This window comes from Lissotriton vulgaris, chromosome 3_2 (genome assembly GCF_964263255.1).
Source record: "Lissotriton vulgaris chromosome 3_2, aLisVul1.2, whole genome shotgun sequence".
NCBI lineage: Eukaryota > Metazoa > Chordata > Amphibia > Caudata > Salamandridae > Lissotriton > Lissotriton vulgaris.
This window is the reverse complement of record NC_141690.1, coordinates 98,568,424-98,584,388: the sequence shown is the minus strand read 5'-3', so window position 1 is coordinate 98,584,388 and position 15,965 is coordinate 98,568,424. Positions and strand designations below refer to the sequence as shown.

Here is a 15,965-nt window from a genome sequence, read left to right as displayed (position 1 = left end):
ACTACTTGTAAACAAGAGCACACCTATATGCACCAATCAAGTACAATACAAACAGCCTCAACTGGCTGTTCAATGAGATTCCCACAACTAGAGTTCAGGTGCATGACCATCACACATTTTCAGGGATTCAATCCGAAAATGGCAGCCGCTGTCTACAGGGTAGCCATGGTACAACCCAAATATTCTAGTTCACAGAAGTGACAGCAAAGATGTCACACTAAGACAACAAACACAGCCACAGGGTGTGTCACTAGAAGACACTTTATCTTCATAAACAGCATCAAGAGCCACCCTGGAACATGGTTAAGTAGCACCGATACAGGAGTAACCCTCCGACCAAGGTACAGTGGATCAGATTTTTTCAATTGTTGCCATAATGCAGCTCTTCTTTTTCAACTCAGTAGCTGATTGAGTCTACTAACACCCTGGATTACCATCCAACTAAGACCATGTCTCCAATATGGAGGAGCAAGAAAACCCCCAGCTCCTCTTCATCCTCCCAGATCAGTAGAATTTGAGACACAGATTGATAGCGGTCAGTTTGCTTCTACACCCTCTTTCCTACTGCCAAATGAAGGCTGAGCATGAGACAGCCGTTGATGACCAAAGAGGGCACCTCACCCGCATGAAGTGCAATGGCTTTAAAGAGGATTCCAGTTCTGAAAAGGAGTTAGACCGTAGACACGGATGTCAGATAATGTGTAGGGCAAATCTTAAAACCGTCCTCTGAAATAGAAATTAATCTCCATATTTATTGTAGGACACATTCAAAAAGTTTGTTAGAGAGCCATGGGTCGAATAGGAGACGTTTGACGCAAGCAAATCAACACAGACTCGTTTTCAAACAAGTCTGTATTGAATGGGCGTGAACTCGCTTCATTTTGTGATATGAACTAGCCAGTCAAATGGCAAAATGCATATTTACGTTAAATTGCAAAAACGTCTGCCTCACTGTGTATGAGACAGAAGGTACTTTACAAGGTATTCCCTGCGAGAGACAAGACCTCCATTTCTGCATTTGTATTGAACGTATAACTAGCAGTCCCTGGTCCTTCAAATTTGGCACGCATTGAATGACATTTTGGGGAGTTTGCAAGGAGCAGAGCATACAGTGGTCCTCTGAACTACTGCCTGCTCCTCCGAAGCAAACAGTCATCATTCACAAGGTGCAGACCAGCTTCCCCATTGCAATTCAGATACCATACCATGTTGTGAGTCAATATCTGTTCAATGGTTATGGGTCACAAACTAGTGACATTTCAATATTAACTCAGAGTGGGAAGTCCATTTCATGTCATCCTCTTTGCACTTTGTAATGAGCTCCAAAAGTTATTTTCGAGTCTTCGTTTTTCCAACTCACAAAATACATTTAGTTCAATGCAAAATTTCATGTCAACATTTGTGGTTTTGCTAATCACAGGTTTAGGGGCCCCCAAAAGAGTATCAAATCAGGTCCCTGGTGCCTTAAGTTCTCTGGTCCACTTCATAACTGCTAAAAAGGATTCAAAGTTCACTTCAGTAAGATCTGGTATAAACCTTTAACAAAGGCATTGAAAACCTAAACACACTTTCACCAAACACCACCCCTCTTGACTAGAGCACCAAAACTGGTGCAATGTTGTAGGAAGCTGGCTCTGTATATACTATACCAAAGTGACGTATAGTGTGCACAGAGTCCGGTGGAACCCCAAAGGTAAAAGTAGATAGTACCATACTCTCCATTTGTAGTAGTATGGGCGAGCAGTAAAGCTTTAGAAGAGGTAGTGTTAATCATTTGTTGTATACACTCAATTAGAAAATTCTATCACACTCCAAGACTGAACTTCAGACCGATTGGTTTTGTATAAAAAAAAATATTTGTTTAGTTATTTTAATTCCTAGAACCAAGCAAGCCTGGCACAGGTGAGTGAAGTACTTTGCAGTAATAATACAGTTTGTATTGCAGTTGAATACATACTTGGTGTTATTAAAGTAGAACTACTAGTAATGCAATGCTTTGAAATGTACATATACTTTGTATTGGCTTTTCAGTTGAAACTCAAGTAGATTACTTTACAGATTACTTTTCTTACACAGTTCAGCATACCTGGATACTGCACTAGGACATTTCCTGTCAACAGGAAAGTAAAAGAGTTTGTTATTTTGTTACAGTTTGAGACTTCTAGATTTTTCAACTCCACACTTTTTCACAGAAAAACAGTCAATGTAATCATATGGAGGAAAATAGGGTTATCGGATCAAAGGTAAGTATTCAGTAGTGGGAATGTTATTATGGGGGTAGACTCAGGGGTCCCCCAGGGTCAAGGATGCACTCCAGCTGCACTAGGGCGGCCGGGTGCTGAGGCCCAATGTTATCCAACGGGGGATAAGGGGCCTCCGGTTGGTGGCTGCTTATGAGCAGGCAACAAGGTTGTGGGAGCAAATTCCTGGACTTAATTTCAGGGCAATGGGGGGGGGGGGGGGTGGGGGGGGGGCTGGGGTAGTTCAAGCCAGCACAAAAAGGTGCACCCTAAGCAGCACTGGGGCAGCCGGGTGCAGAGTGCTGTTTTGGCATGGGGTGCCTTATAGCTTTTAATGGGGTCTCCGGTTTGCGAACAGACTGCAGACTCGGGATGAAGGTCTTCTGGGTGAGACCACCACTTGAAGTAAGTTGGGATGCTGGGGGTTGGTTAGACAGTCAGTTGAGCCACCCAAGGCCGTGGGGCGCAGAGTGTCTTTTAGGGTTGGATCTTCTTACCAGCATATGGTCGCAGCTGGGGAGGGGGTCGCGGGCTTCCGGATTGAGGCTGCTAGCATCGGCTTGAGGCAGGTCAGGGATCACCAGATCTTGGGTCAGGATCGCCAGGGAGACCTCCTCCTGGCGTTGGGCCACTTTAACACGAGCCATGGGCGTCGGGTGCAGACTTGAGGATCTCGTCAGAGCTGGAGTCTGTTGGTGAATAAATCAGGTGTTCACGGGAGACAGTCCTTTCTTTTGAAGGCAGGGCAGGTCCTCTGGGTTCTTGAGGCTGCAGGACACCGTAGTTTCACTTCTGCAGGTTCGTGGTGGGGAGAGGCCGTAAGGGCTTGGGACAACTTAGCAAGCTTCCTCCTCTTTGCCTCAGCACGGCTGTTCGGTCCTTTTTTTGCTGTTTCTTGTCTGAGGAAGCAAGGTTCAGGGTGCCCCTAAACACTAGATTTAGGGACATTACAGGTAGGTAAAAGGTTGGGATCAATGGGTCCCTTCCCTGGGGTGGGTGTTTTTTATTTTAAAAGTTTTATATAGTAGCGCTGGCTAGACCCAGGAGGTATCAGAGCGCTTTACATGATCAGGATAGAATACGGCAAACAAGGTATAAAAAGCATGATAAAGTAAAAAACAAGCAAATTACAAAATCAAGGAGGGATGAAACAGGAGTTGAGGCAAAATAATACTGGTAATATAGGTAGAGTGGATTACAGGAAGAGGGCCATATAATACAGAGAAAAATAAGGAATACTGAAATGAGATCAGGAGTCAAGCACAGGTTAGGATCCCCAGTAGTAGTTAAGGAGGTGGGTTTTGAGGTCTTATTTGAAGCTGGCGTACGAGGGGTTACAGCGCAGGTTTTTCGGGAGGGTATTCCAGATAGTAGGGGCAGTTCCAGAGAAGGAGCGAGATTGTGTGGTTTTCTTTTTATGCAGAGTAGGGATTAGGAGGAGGGCGTTGGAGCTTCTCAGAGGACGAGTGCTACAAGCGATAAGGAGTTTCTTGGATAGGTACTGCAGAGTGTTTTGGTGGAGTGTTTTATGAGTAATGCAGGCCGTTTTGTAAGTTGCTCTCCCTTCGATAGAGAGCCATTTAAGCGATTTGAGAGCTGGAGAGATATGATTAAAGCGTTTGCAGTCTGATGAGCCTGGCTGCAAGGTTGAGCACAGCTTTATTAGGGGCAAGGTGGACCTAGGGGATTCAGTTGAGGAAGGCGCTGCCATAGTCAATATGTGAAATAACCAGTGATTGAACTGAAAGTTTAAAGTCATCGATGGGTAAGAATGGTTTGATTTTCTTGGTGGAGAGTCAGGAGTGCTCCTTTGGCCGAGTTTTTGATGTGAACGTTAAGGGCGAGGGTGGTGTCGATAGTAATGTCAAGAGATTTGACGGAGTTGGACAGTGTGAGTGAGCAGTTGAGTGCGTTAAGGTCTGAGATCCACGATTGACTGGGGAGGCGGTTCTTTTTTGGGGCGAAAAGGATGATTTCAGTTTTATTTGGGTTTAGTTTGAGATGATTTGACTGGAACCAGGATTGAATCTTGTGAAGGGAGTTGTTCAGGTGTAAGATGTCAGCGTGAGTTAATCTTGTAGTAGATTTGGGTGTCATCAGCGTATAGGTGGTATTTTATGCCTGCTTGTTTGAGAGTGAGGGGTTCCATAAAGAGGTTAAAGAGGAAGGGGAGAGGATAGAACCTTGGGGGACTCCAAGGGAGACAGGAGAGGGGTTAGATAGACAATTTTGAATTTTTATTTGCAGAGTTCGGTGTTGAAGGTAAGAGATGAACCATTTGAGGACAGTGTCGTAAGGCCGAAGAGGGTTCATAAGAACATTGAGTAAGGCTGAATGGTTGACTGCATCGAACGCTGCGGAGAGATCAAGGAGGATAAGAAGGGAGGTATCGCCATGATCAAGAGATTGATCGATGTTAACGACATTGAGCATTGCAGTTTTGGTGCTGCAGCATCTCCTGAAGCCAGACTGAAGGGGGTCGAGTAGGTTAAAGTTTGCGATGTGTTTGTCAAGTTGTAGTAGGACACATTTCTCAAGGACCTTTGAGGAAAGAGGGAGGTTGGTGATAGGGCAGAGATTGTTATGGTCATTTGGGTCAGCATTTGGATTTTTAATTATGGACGAGATTTGACCAAGTTGAAGGGAGGAGGGGACACAACCAGTGGAGAGGGAGGTGTTGATAAATTTTGTCCAGAATGGGGCGATGATGTGTTTAAGGGTGGGGACAAGATTGGAGGGTACAGGGTCTTTTGTGTGGGAGGACGGTTTAAGATTGCCAATCATTTTGAGGGCTTCTAGTTCTGTGACAGGGAGAAAGTTGAGCAAGGATGCATTGTTCTTTAGTTGTGAGTTAGGGGGGTTGGTAGCCGGAGAAGTGGTAGGAGGGAGGCCAGTGGAGTGGTGGGGGGGTGTGGAGAGGGAGGGTGAGAGGGGTCGTAAGGGAGTGGGTCAGAGGGAAGGATTGACCCCCCCCCCCCCATCTGCCAGACAGAGTTACGATTCACTTTGCCTCCCCCACCTGAGAAGTGGGGTTGGCAGGGGAGGGCACACCTCCCTTCCGGACTAGTTTTTCTCGTTGGTTCTCTTGCCCAATGCGGGGGTCATAACTGGTGGTGACCGGTTGCTGGAAGCAGCAAAAGGCCTGGGGAAGCTCTCAAAGGCAGCAAGCCTTTGAAGCTTCCTCTTCGCGGACCCTGCCCATCATGGGGGAGGAGGCATGGCACCTAGTTCCAGGATGTGCATTGTTTCAGTCTCCCGAGAGCAGCGACCTGGGGTCCAGAAAGACGTATGGCAGTTTCTCAGAAATGTTTACTAAAATCTATTAAAAAAAAAAAAAAAAAAAAAATAAAATAAAAAAAAAAGGCTACTGCCCTACCATAAACTGACCATAGATGGGCACATTTAATGTACTACAGTAATGGTGTAGGGGCTGAAGTAGAGGAAGCTGCACTTAGCTTGGAAAGCTTTAATGTAATACTTACCCTCCAAAATCACCTTTACTTAAAAGACTAGCTTTAAAAACAAAAACCACATAGGAAACACTCTCCTGTTGCCTCAGTTAAGTTCCAGGTTACACTTACATGTTGACAATAATGAAAGAGCATTTATTGAAGCAATGCCTATATAAGTAAAAGTACCTTTTGTTGAAGATGTAAACTTAATTTCACCCACATGGATAGGCATTACACTCCCCCCCCCCCAAAGGATTGTGTTGCACCATTGTCCAATTCAGACTAGCCCACTGAATAATTGGTCTGGTTGAGTGTCACTGACCATTTCCTACGCTCTTTGCACCACTAAATCACCAGTTGTGATTTAAGAAACTAGGAGAAATGTTGGAATCTGCAAGAATACATTGATAGTTAATAGCTTGATAGTGCATAGATACAGGGCAAAGAAAAAAATTAAATACTATGTGCAATGCAGAAGCATGACAAGTTTGTGAGTAAGAGAACTTGAACTCCCCTATGGTATCCTTATACAATTAAAATTCAAATACCGTCAAATAAACTGAGGTCTCTACGAAGTCCTGGTCCATAAAGCCCTTCTAAAATACTTTCGAAACCTGAAAAGACAGAAGAAACTGTATTTTAATTGAAGAATCCAGTTGATTCAATTCTCTACAAATCAGATTGCTTACTTACAGCAATTACTAGTCAATAGCTGGAAAACTGCCTGAAAACTCTATTTCTATGTTAAATACAGCATAATCTGGTCGCCTAAGAAATAAGCTCCAGATGGATATCACTTGTTCGTTGAGCTTAAAGCTGTGAAAAACATTGAAATCGCAAAAAGCTAGACCAGCCCCCATATGCATCTACCCCGAAGCACATCACCAAAAAATAAATTTGAGTTTACTGATCGACAATTAAGTTACTCAAAGTAACTATAGGTGATTAGACTAAGTTTGCAGCAAAAGTGAAAAAATCTTTCAGATACAAATAAAGATGGAAATAAAGCAACACAATAACAAGAGCATCAGAAAAGAAAAGTGTTTGAAAGAAGGATATGCACTGAGAACTAAAGTTTCTAACACTAGTCACCTAACCCGCAGAATAAACACCCATAGCAGTACTGTGTCAAAAATAAGAGGGGCAAGAACGGGCAACAGTTTTTTTGATCTCAAAAAGCACACATTGACATATTAGTCGCTAGAAACTGGAGGGAACAGCTACTTTGTGTTTGTATGTACTTCCAGTGAAAGAGCAGAACTCCTCCAGACACACCAACGTTAGAGAACGGCTTAAGTAGGCTGACCCACTGCCCCATTCTGTATGCAGTAGGGGGCAGAGAAAAAACAAGCATTTGCAATGCAATAGGTCTCGCATTAGGAAAGTGTGAGCTATTGGTATTGTAAATGACTTTAATGTGTGTTGGCTTTGAAAATATATAAATTAATAGCAACGTCATTCACAAAGCAGATAGCTTATAATTTCCTAATGAGAGTCTTATTGGCTACGGCAATGCTTGTTGGTAGCAAGCAGGGACAGTGATGGGTGTGGAGCGGGAGGGCGGAGCGGGAGGGAGGAGCGAGCGGAAGGGAGGAGCGGGAGGGAGGGAGGGCGGAGCGGGAGGGAGGAGCGAGCGGAAGGGAGGAGCGGGAGGGAGGGAGGGGCGAGCGGGAGGGAGGGAGGGAGGGAGGGAGGGGCGAGCGGGAGGGAGGGAGGGAGGGAGGGAGGGGCGAGCGGGAGGGAGGGAGGGAGGGAGGGAGGGGCGAGCGGGAGGGAGGGAGGGAGGGAGGGAGGGGCGAGCGGGAGGGAGGGAGGGAGGGGCGAGCGGGAGGGAGGGAGGGAGGGAGGGAGGGGCGAGCGGGAGGGAGGGAGGGAGGGGCGAGCGGGAGGGAGGGAGGGAGGGGCGAGCGGGAGGGAGGGAGGGAGGGAGGGGCGAGCGGGAGGGAGGGAGGGAGGGAGGAGCGAGCGGGAGGGAGGGAGGGCGGAGCGAGCGGGAGGGAGGGAGGGAGGGAGGGAGGGCGGAGCGAGCGGGAAGCGAGCGGGAGGGAGGGAGGGCGGAGCGAGCGAGCGGGAGGGCGGAGCGAGCGGGAGGGCGAAGCGAGCGGGAGGGCGGAGCGGGAGGGCGGAGCGAGCGGGAGGGCGGAGCGAGCGGGAGGGCGGAGCGAGCGGGAGGGCGGAGCGAGCGGGAGGGCGGAGCGAGCGGGAGGGCGGAGCGAGCGGGAGGGCGGAGCGAGCGGGAGGGCGGAGCGAGCGGGAGGGCGGAGCGAGCGGGAGGGCGGAGCGAGCGGGAGGGCGGAGCGAGCGGGAGGGCGGAGCGAGCGGGAGGGCGGAGCGAGCGGGAGGGCGGAGCGAGCGGAGCGGGCATGAGCGGGCGGAGCGGAACGCTGCCAAGTGGTTGCTGGTAAGGTTTGGTTCAAAGCAGGTTCTGTTCAAGATGCAGAACGAGCGGGGGGCGAGTAGGGGGTTGGAGCGAGCAGGGGGTTGGAGCGAGCGGGAGGGCGGAGCGGGAGGGCGGAGCGGGAGGAGCTGAACGCTGCCAAGTGGTTGCTGGTAAGGTTTGGTTCAAAGCAGGTTCTGTTCAAGATGCAGAACGAGCGGGGGGCGAGCAGGGGGTTGGAGCGAGCAGGGGGTTGGAGCGAGCAGGGGGTTGGAGCGAGCAGGGGGGCGGAGCGGGAGGGAGGGCGGAGCGGGAGGGAGGGCGGAGCGAGCGGGAGGGCGGAGCGAGCGGGAGGGAGGGCGGAGCGAGCGGGAGGGAGGGCGGAGCGAGCGGGAGGGAGGGAGGGCGGAGCGGGAGGGAGGGCGGAGCGAGCGGGAGGGAGGGCGGAGCGAGCGGGAGGGAGGGCGGAGCGAGCGGGAGGGAGGGCGGAGCGAGCGGGAGGGCGGAGCGGGCGGAGCTGAACGCTGCCAAGTGGTTGCTGGTAAGGTTTGGTTCAAAGCAGGTTCTGTTCAAGATGCAGAACGAGCGGGGGGCGAGCAGGTGGGTGGAGCGAGCAGGGGGGTGGAGCGAGCAGGGGGGTGGAGCTGAATGCTGCCAAGTGGTTGCTGGTAAGGTTTGATTCAAGGCAGATTCTGTTCAAGATGCAGAACTTTCTAGGGAGGTACCACTCTGGTCTATCCCAGATTACTGCTTCAGAGCGCCAAGGTGAAGAAAACTCCTCTCACTCTCTTTCCTGGAGGAGCATGTCAAGTACCAAGAAGGCTGCCTGTTGGGAGGGTAGTTTGCCTGTGTCTGCAGGAGGAGACTCAAGGAGAATCACACACTCAGGAAAAGTAGGACTAAAAGCAAGGAGCCACCGTGCTGCAGAGGGTCGGCCAGTCAGAAGGTACCTGGTGGGAACTGCAAAAAGCCTATGTGAGCACACTAGCTCAGTTGGGGTTGCAACTGCTGTAATGAGCATTGGTCCAGTTAGGATTGCAACTGACTTTATTAATGCATCAGCCCAGCTGAGGCGGCAACTGTACTAGTACCTTTACTGGCCCATTCCTCCCATTCCTGCTTCATAACTGAGCAACAGCTCAAGCAGGGCACAGCTGCTTTGAAGCACCAGTCTGCCAATCTATGTTGGAGTGCACTCAGGCAGCCACATAAGGAAAATGATTGCACCAAGCCTCCTTGGTAGCTTCCAGGGACTGCTACCAACAACTGTGGGCCTCTGCTCACAAGGGAGAGACAAACTACCAAAAATCTAGTCCAGGATGAGACACTAAGACTAACCCCATACCCTCTACACCACAAGTGCTAACAAGCAAAGCACACTAACCACAAACATGACTGAGAAGTCTGCTCACCCTTGCAACCCTGAAATGCAACTGTTCAAAGGGTTGTACTTTACCTAGTTTACAGTACATTAGTAGGATGGATCCTAGGACACCAATGAAAATAAGATTACCTGAACCACCAAGATAGGCGCCAGTAAATCATCTGCACTGGGGACTGACATTATCCATCGTAGAATTGTTGATCCCTATTCGGTTATCCAATTGGATTTACTTTCCTCTTACTTTTTTTTTTTTAAATACTTTAAGTATATGTTAAACCTTGGCATGGTATTCCAAACATTTTATGCTCACCCTTTTTTTGTTGGCTTTATACCACTGCTAACCTGTACTAAAGTGCTTGTGCCCTCTCCCTAAAACATGGTGAAATTGACTTGCGCCTGATTGACACATGTAAATTTACTTGCAATTTACTAGTACATTGTACTACATTTACCTAGGCCCTGCAAATTAAATGCTACTAGTGGGCCTGCAGCATCTATTGTACCACCCACTAAAGAAGCACTTTAAACATGTCCCAGGCCTGCCATTGCAGCCTGAAGTGCAGTTTTCAACCTACCAAAATAAACCATTTCCCAGGCATAAACCTAGCTTTTAAATACTTATGCGTCAGGCCTCACTCTCCCACTGGGTTACTTTATTACGTTTAATAAGAATTGGGAGCAGATAAGGACACACTGTTTAGACTACAATGAATTGTATTTAAATTCTCTTTAATGTTAAAGTCAGATTTTAAGTCCCAATTCTGAAAAGGCCACTTTTAGAAATTTGACATTTTCTTGAAGTAATAACCATTTGTGCTTTCTGTCAGTGTCCAGAGTCACATGACTGAATGGCTCTACTGTTGGGGGGTTTGAGTATTTTTCCCAGAAATCAACATTAAGGGGTGGGGTGAACTAGGTATAGGCAAGATGGGGCTTCCTGCCAGGATGGCTGGGGTGGAATTTTTTCCTGCATTACATACACTTCAAAGGGCTTGTTTCCAGTACAAAAGACTCCGATACAAACCTTGTCACCTCAGACATCTTGGAGCCTGGACAGGGGAAGGGTAGAAAGTTTCAGAACCAGATTTGGGGTTTGTATTTGGAATCCCCTACTTCACAGGTTGTCAATGCGTATAAATATTGGACGCTCAGAGCAATTCTTCTGTACACTCCTGGACCAGCGGAAGACTTCAGAAGGACCGCCCTGCCACCAGATGAATGCCCTGCTGTTTAAAGGAGAACTTGACCATACCTGTGAACGCCAGAAGTGATCCCAAGGCCTAGTTGGCTAGCCTAATGAGTCAGCTACAGGAGTACAACAAGCTCCTGAGACCTTCATTCCAGCAACTGGTCTCTACTGGACCAACTACCTCCACACATGCATAATTATTCATAAATGGGCTTTGCATGCAAGGAACTTTTACAAAGAGGAATCATGGCTCAAGGCCGTCACTATCAATGGACACAGTCACTAACAAACCACAAAGGCTTCAACTAACGTATATTAATGGCAATTGTTTCTGAGTCATTGAGACAGTAGCTCACCCTCCCATTAGAGGGAGTGGAGAGGTCAAGAAACATGCTTTTGAGAGCCCTTAGCTCACCATGCGTCTAAGTTACATTTACCTGAGGATTAATTTCACTCAATGTTACACGCCCTACTTTTCCCATGATTTATCCATCTCAAGAATCTCAGCCACGCAGTTTGGAATAGAGGAGCCACAAGTAATACTCCATCTAGGGTTCTGGGTCAATTTCAATATTAAGACTCTTCAGAAAACATTGGGTCTATGTGCTGTAATTAGCTTGGATTATATATTGGACTATTCCCCGTTCTGATACAGTTGCTTTCTGCACTTTATAGTCTTGTAGAGTTTTATTCTCTTAATTTTTTATTTTAACTTGACACCATTTACGGATAGAAGACTGGGTAAGTCATGTCTCTTTTACCAGCCACTTTATCACACCAGCTATGTGTGTTTGCTAACTTAATGGAGTCTGGCCCATTTTTTTTTTCACAACAAATTTTATTGAGTGATTAAGCAGCATAAGACACGTGGCTCCCCACAGTCAGGGGATCACCACCAAGCATCATGACACATTTACATCACCAGTATAAAGTTCAATCAGTGAAAGGAGAAGCAGACTTTAAGGAATAAAAACAAACAAAACCCCCTCCTCCCCTACCCCTCCACCCACCAACTACCCGCCCCTTATCCCTCCCTAATCCCCTGCACGTGAGAATAGCAAGCATTGTACATTTTGGTTGTAGTGTGTTCGGTAGGACACAGTTCGTAGGCCCGTGCGGCATCCTCCACTTATAGTTCTTCCTCATGTTCCACCGGGGGATCCAGTGTCAACCCCCTATAGTCCACCCACCGCTTCCAAATCTTAGTGTTTATGGGGGCATCCTCTCGCTTCAAACACTGGGTGTTCTAGCCCCATAAAGTAATCTAGTCCAGCCTTCCATGCACATAAGGGGGGGGGGCTCGTACTCCCTTCCATGCCCGGGCCAGGTCCCTTTCGGCCACAACCAGACCCAACAATAAATGGCGTTTATATATATTCCCACCAACACCCTCCAGTACATGAAGCAACCCTAGCTGAGGGGTGCGGGGGAAGATCCCAGCCCAGTACCTCCGACAGGCAACTCCATACGCCCCTCCAGAAAACAGTCAATCCAGCACATGACCACACAGTATGTAGCAGCGTACCCGTTGCAGCCCCACAACGCAAACACTCCGGGGATCCAATCAATCCCGCCTTCTACAGCCGCTCGCGGGTGTAATAGGCTAATTCAATTCAAGTATCTGCACAGAGCCTAAGACGCATTGCAATAGCAGTGCCTCGCGGGGACTCCAGGGCTTCCCTCCAATCATCCTCGTCCAGGGGACCAACATCCACCTCCCAGGTTTCCCTGAGGGGAAGAAGGGTGGATGAGCAGTGAGTTACCAGTGTCTGATAATTCGAGAGACTTTCTTATCACCAAGGTCCCCATAAAGACCTTAGCTGCTATTGGGCTAAATTCCGGGAGCGACTCTATGTCAGCGATGCTGGGCGCGAGCGCATGGCGAAGTTGTAGGTATTGAAAAAACTGGGTCCGTGGCATGTGGAACTCAGTACTGAGCTCCTGGAATGATTTGAGTGTGACCCCGGTCAGTACATGACCTAACGACGAGATTCCAATTGCGTCCCAGCTATCAAACCCCGCCAGGGAGGCCAGTTCGGGGAGCAACCCGTTGTTCCACAACGGAGTCTCTGCCGTCAATCTACCCCACCAGCCCATGCGACGCAGCGCTTGTCGCCACACCACAAAAACAATTCTCGTGACACACGGCAGCGTCCGCCGCATCCTAGCAGAGTACAGGATTGTGTGTTGTCCCCCATCAGCGAGCGCTCCAGGGCATATGCTGGGTCACCTCTGTCTCCATACCACCACTCATTAAGTACCAATAATTGGGAGGCCTGATAATAGGACAATGTATCCGATGTGGCCAGGCCACCACAATATGTGGACAGGAAGCATGTCCGCAGAGCCACCCTAACTGCCCCCCCGGCCCATAGGAAGCGGCTCAAGACAGAGTTGACCTGCCGAAATCACCGGGGGTTAGTTAGGTGGGGGTAGCTTTGCAGTTGGTATAGGAGGCGTGGGAGCGCAACCATTTTGAATATTGCGGACCTACCAAAAATAGTTAGGGGCATCCGAGACCACGTTTTCACGTCAGTTTCAACCCTCTCCCAGGCGATATCCACCAACTCCGAGAGGAATACCCCTAGATATTTCAAGCCTCCAGTCGCGACCTGCAATCCCTACGCCCAGGGGTCCTCCACGACACCGCCTCCCAACACCCACAGAGTGGACTTACGTGGATTCAGACAAAGGCTCGATAGTTCCCCGAAAATCCGCATGATTTCCAACACTCGGGGCCCGGAGCGGCAAAGATCAGTAAGAAAGAATAGGAGGTAGTCTGCATATAATGCGATTCTGTCAGTGAGGTACCCGCTCCACATGAAGCCCCGCATCTGGGAGTCTATGTGCACCCAAGAGGCCAGCGGCTCCATCGCTAGGGCAAATAAGTACGGGGACAGTGGGCACCCTTGTCGGGTCCCCCGACCAATCGGAAACTTTTCGGAGACTGCCTCAGAGAAGCGCACAGAAGCTGTAATATCGGTATATAGAAGTTTAATGTATGAAAGGAACACCGGGCCCAGGTTGAGACGAGGCAGGAGCGCAAATAGGTACGTCCAGCTAACCGAATCGAAAGCTTTATCTATATCTGCTAGCAGCAAAGCCGCCCGTTCCCCCATTGCATCAACCGCCGCTTGTGCCCGCCTGATGTTGTGCCTCGTTGCCCTACGAGGCATAAAGCCGGCCTGGTCTGGGTGGACCAGGTCCGTCATGTACGGAAGTAGTCGGTTCGCCAGAGCCTTAGCCAGGATTTTAGCTTCTATATTAAGCAATGATATTGGGCGGTACGAGGCAGGGCTATCTGGGGGTCTGCCCGGCTTCTGAAAGACCACAACTTCGGCATGACGCCAGTCAGGTGGCAACCTACCTTGCGTTCGCGCCGCTTCCAGTGCTCTTCGGTAATGGGACCCCAGTTGGAGCTGAAATTTTTTATAAAATTCGCTCGGTAAGCCACTTGGCTCAGGCGCTTTCCCGGTGTTGAGCTGTCCCAATGCATCGCCTAGTTCTTCCGCCGTGAGGGGGGGGGGGGGGGGGGGGGACGTCAAGTGCCTTCCTGGCCTCCTCTGAGACCGCTCTCTGAGGAAAGTCGTCAATAAATTTAGCTACTTCGTCTGCCGACAGACAATCTGAGCATATTGCGCCGTGAAGTAGCTAGCAAATCTCACCGCCAGCTCAGCCGGGTCCGTAATCACCACCCCATCCTCCGCAGTGAGGCCCGGCAGAGCAACCGGTTGGAACGCACGCTGACATAGCCTATGAAGCATTGTGCAGGACTTATTCCCCCCCCCCCACTGGTATATTCTGCTCCGCGTGGCCAGCCACGCTTGTCTAGCCTCATCAAGCAATATAGATGCATAGGACTGTTGTGCCTCCAGGAGCAACCGCACCGCAATCTCGTCGCCCCCTCGTCGGCGACGTCGTTCCAGGGATTCCACTAGAGCAGCTGCCTCCACAATTGTCTCTCGGCGTCGCCGACGGGCTGCCGCACACCACGCAATGTCCACACCCCGTATAGTGGGCTTCATCGCCTCCCACACCACAACTGAGTCGATATCATCCACCAGGTTTTCCTGCCAGTAATGGGAAATCGCCCCCCTCAAATGTTGGACATAGCTAGGCTGCTGAAGGGGCCACGAGGACATCCTCCACAGGAACGGCTGTCGTTGCTTAAGCAGCTCGACCCTGATTACCACTGGGGAGTGGTCAGACAGCCCTCTTGGTAAAATCTCGGCCTCCCGCACCCTGCTCAGGTGGACACTGGGCACAAATACATAATCCAGCCTCGAGAAAGAGCCATGCACTGCAGAAACATACGTGTATTCGCACGCCTTGGGATGCATATGGCGCCACACATCCACCCAGCCCATCCCCTCCACCATAGCATTCAACCGGGTTGGAGGGGCAGCCGCTCGCGTCTCCTGCAGTCTCTGGCGATCCATACACACATCCATCACCTCGTTCCAATCGCCCCCCCACTACTGCCAAGGACTCTGGGATATCCTCCCATACTGTAAACAGCTTCTCAGACAAGGCCAACTGCAGAGGTGGAGGGGCGTAAACACTTCCAAAAACTACAGGCTCAACCCCCACCATTCCTTTGACAAATATGTAGCGACCCTGTGGGTCTGCCCACTGCTTCTCATGGACATAGGCCAACCTGCGATGTACCAAAATAGATACACCCCTGGACCCCCTAGAGAACCCGGCATGGAAGACTTGCTGGTATCCAAACCTCTGTAAGCTAAGCACCTTGGATCCCATCATGTGTGTTTCTTGTAGCAAGAGTACATCCGCCGCCTCCCTCTTCCCCCATCGCAGAATTGCCCCAGTTTGATCTTGTCGAGCATCCCCCTGACATTCCAGGTTACCACACGTATGGACTCACTAGGGAGCCCTCGAGCAACATCAGCCATAGTTCAGTGGAACCAACCAGGTGGGCCCTCTGCGCCACACCCACACTTAGCACCGTTATTAAAAAATCAAAGAAGATCACGTGCAGCCCCCCCACAACCCCAGTTACCCCCCACAACAACCCCAACTCCACCTACCGCATCCCAATGCAGCCCCAACTCTCCCCCTTCCTCCCACAGCCCCATCCCTATACCTCATAGAACTCTGAAGTACCTGTCGCGGCATGGGTAACCTCGGGTCCAAAACCGAGGACCCAAGGCCAACCATACCAAGGGATCCCAACGCCCCCGAAAACAGTGAAATCACCCCCCCCACCCCCAGTCAACTCCCCTTCTAACAGGAGGTCGGTGGCCCCTAAAGAGTAGCCTCCCGAACCCCAATCCGCAATACCATACATGTACAAGGCACTATT

General features: G+C 49.8%; 1 protein-coding gene across 6 annotated transcripts in view; it reads right to left on the bottom strand.

Annotated features, from left to right (window-relative positions):
* The window catches only part of LCORL (ligand dependent nuclear receptor corepressor like), a 649,811-nt gene that overhangs the window by 617,085 nt on the left and 16,761 nt on the right, over positions 1-15,965 (bottom strand). For all 6 annotated transcript variants that reach the window (XM_086964041.1, XM_086964042.1, XM_086964044.1 and 3 more), the window contains exon 2: positions 6,241-6,306. In XM_086964041.1, the coding sequence (XP_086820167.1) occupies positions 6,241-6,306 (66 nt within the window). The remainder of the gene's footprint in view (positions 1-6,240; positions 6,307-15,965) is intronic.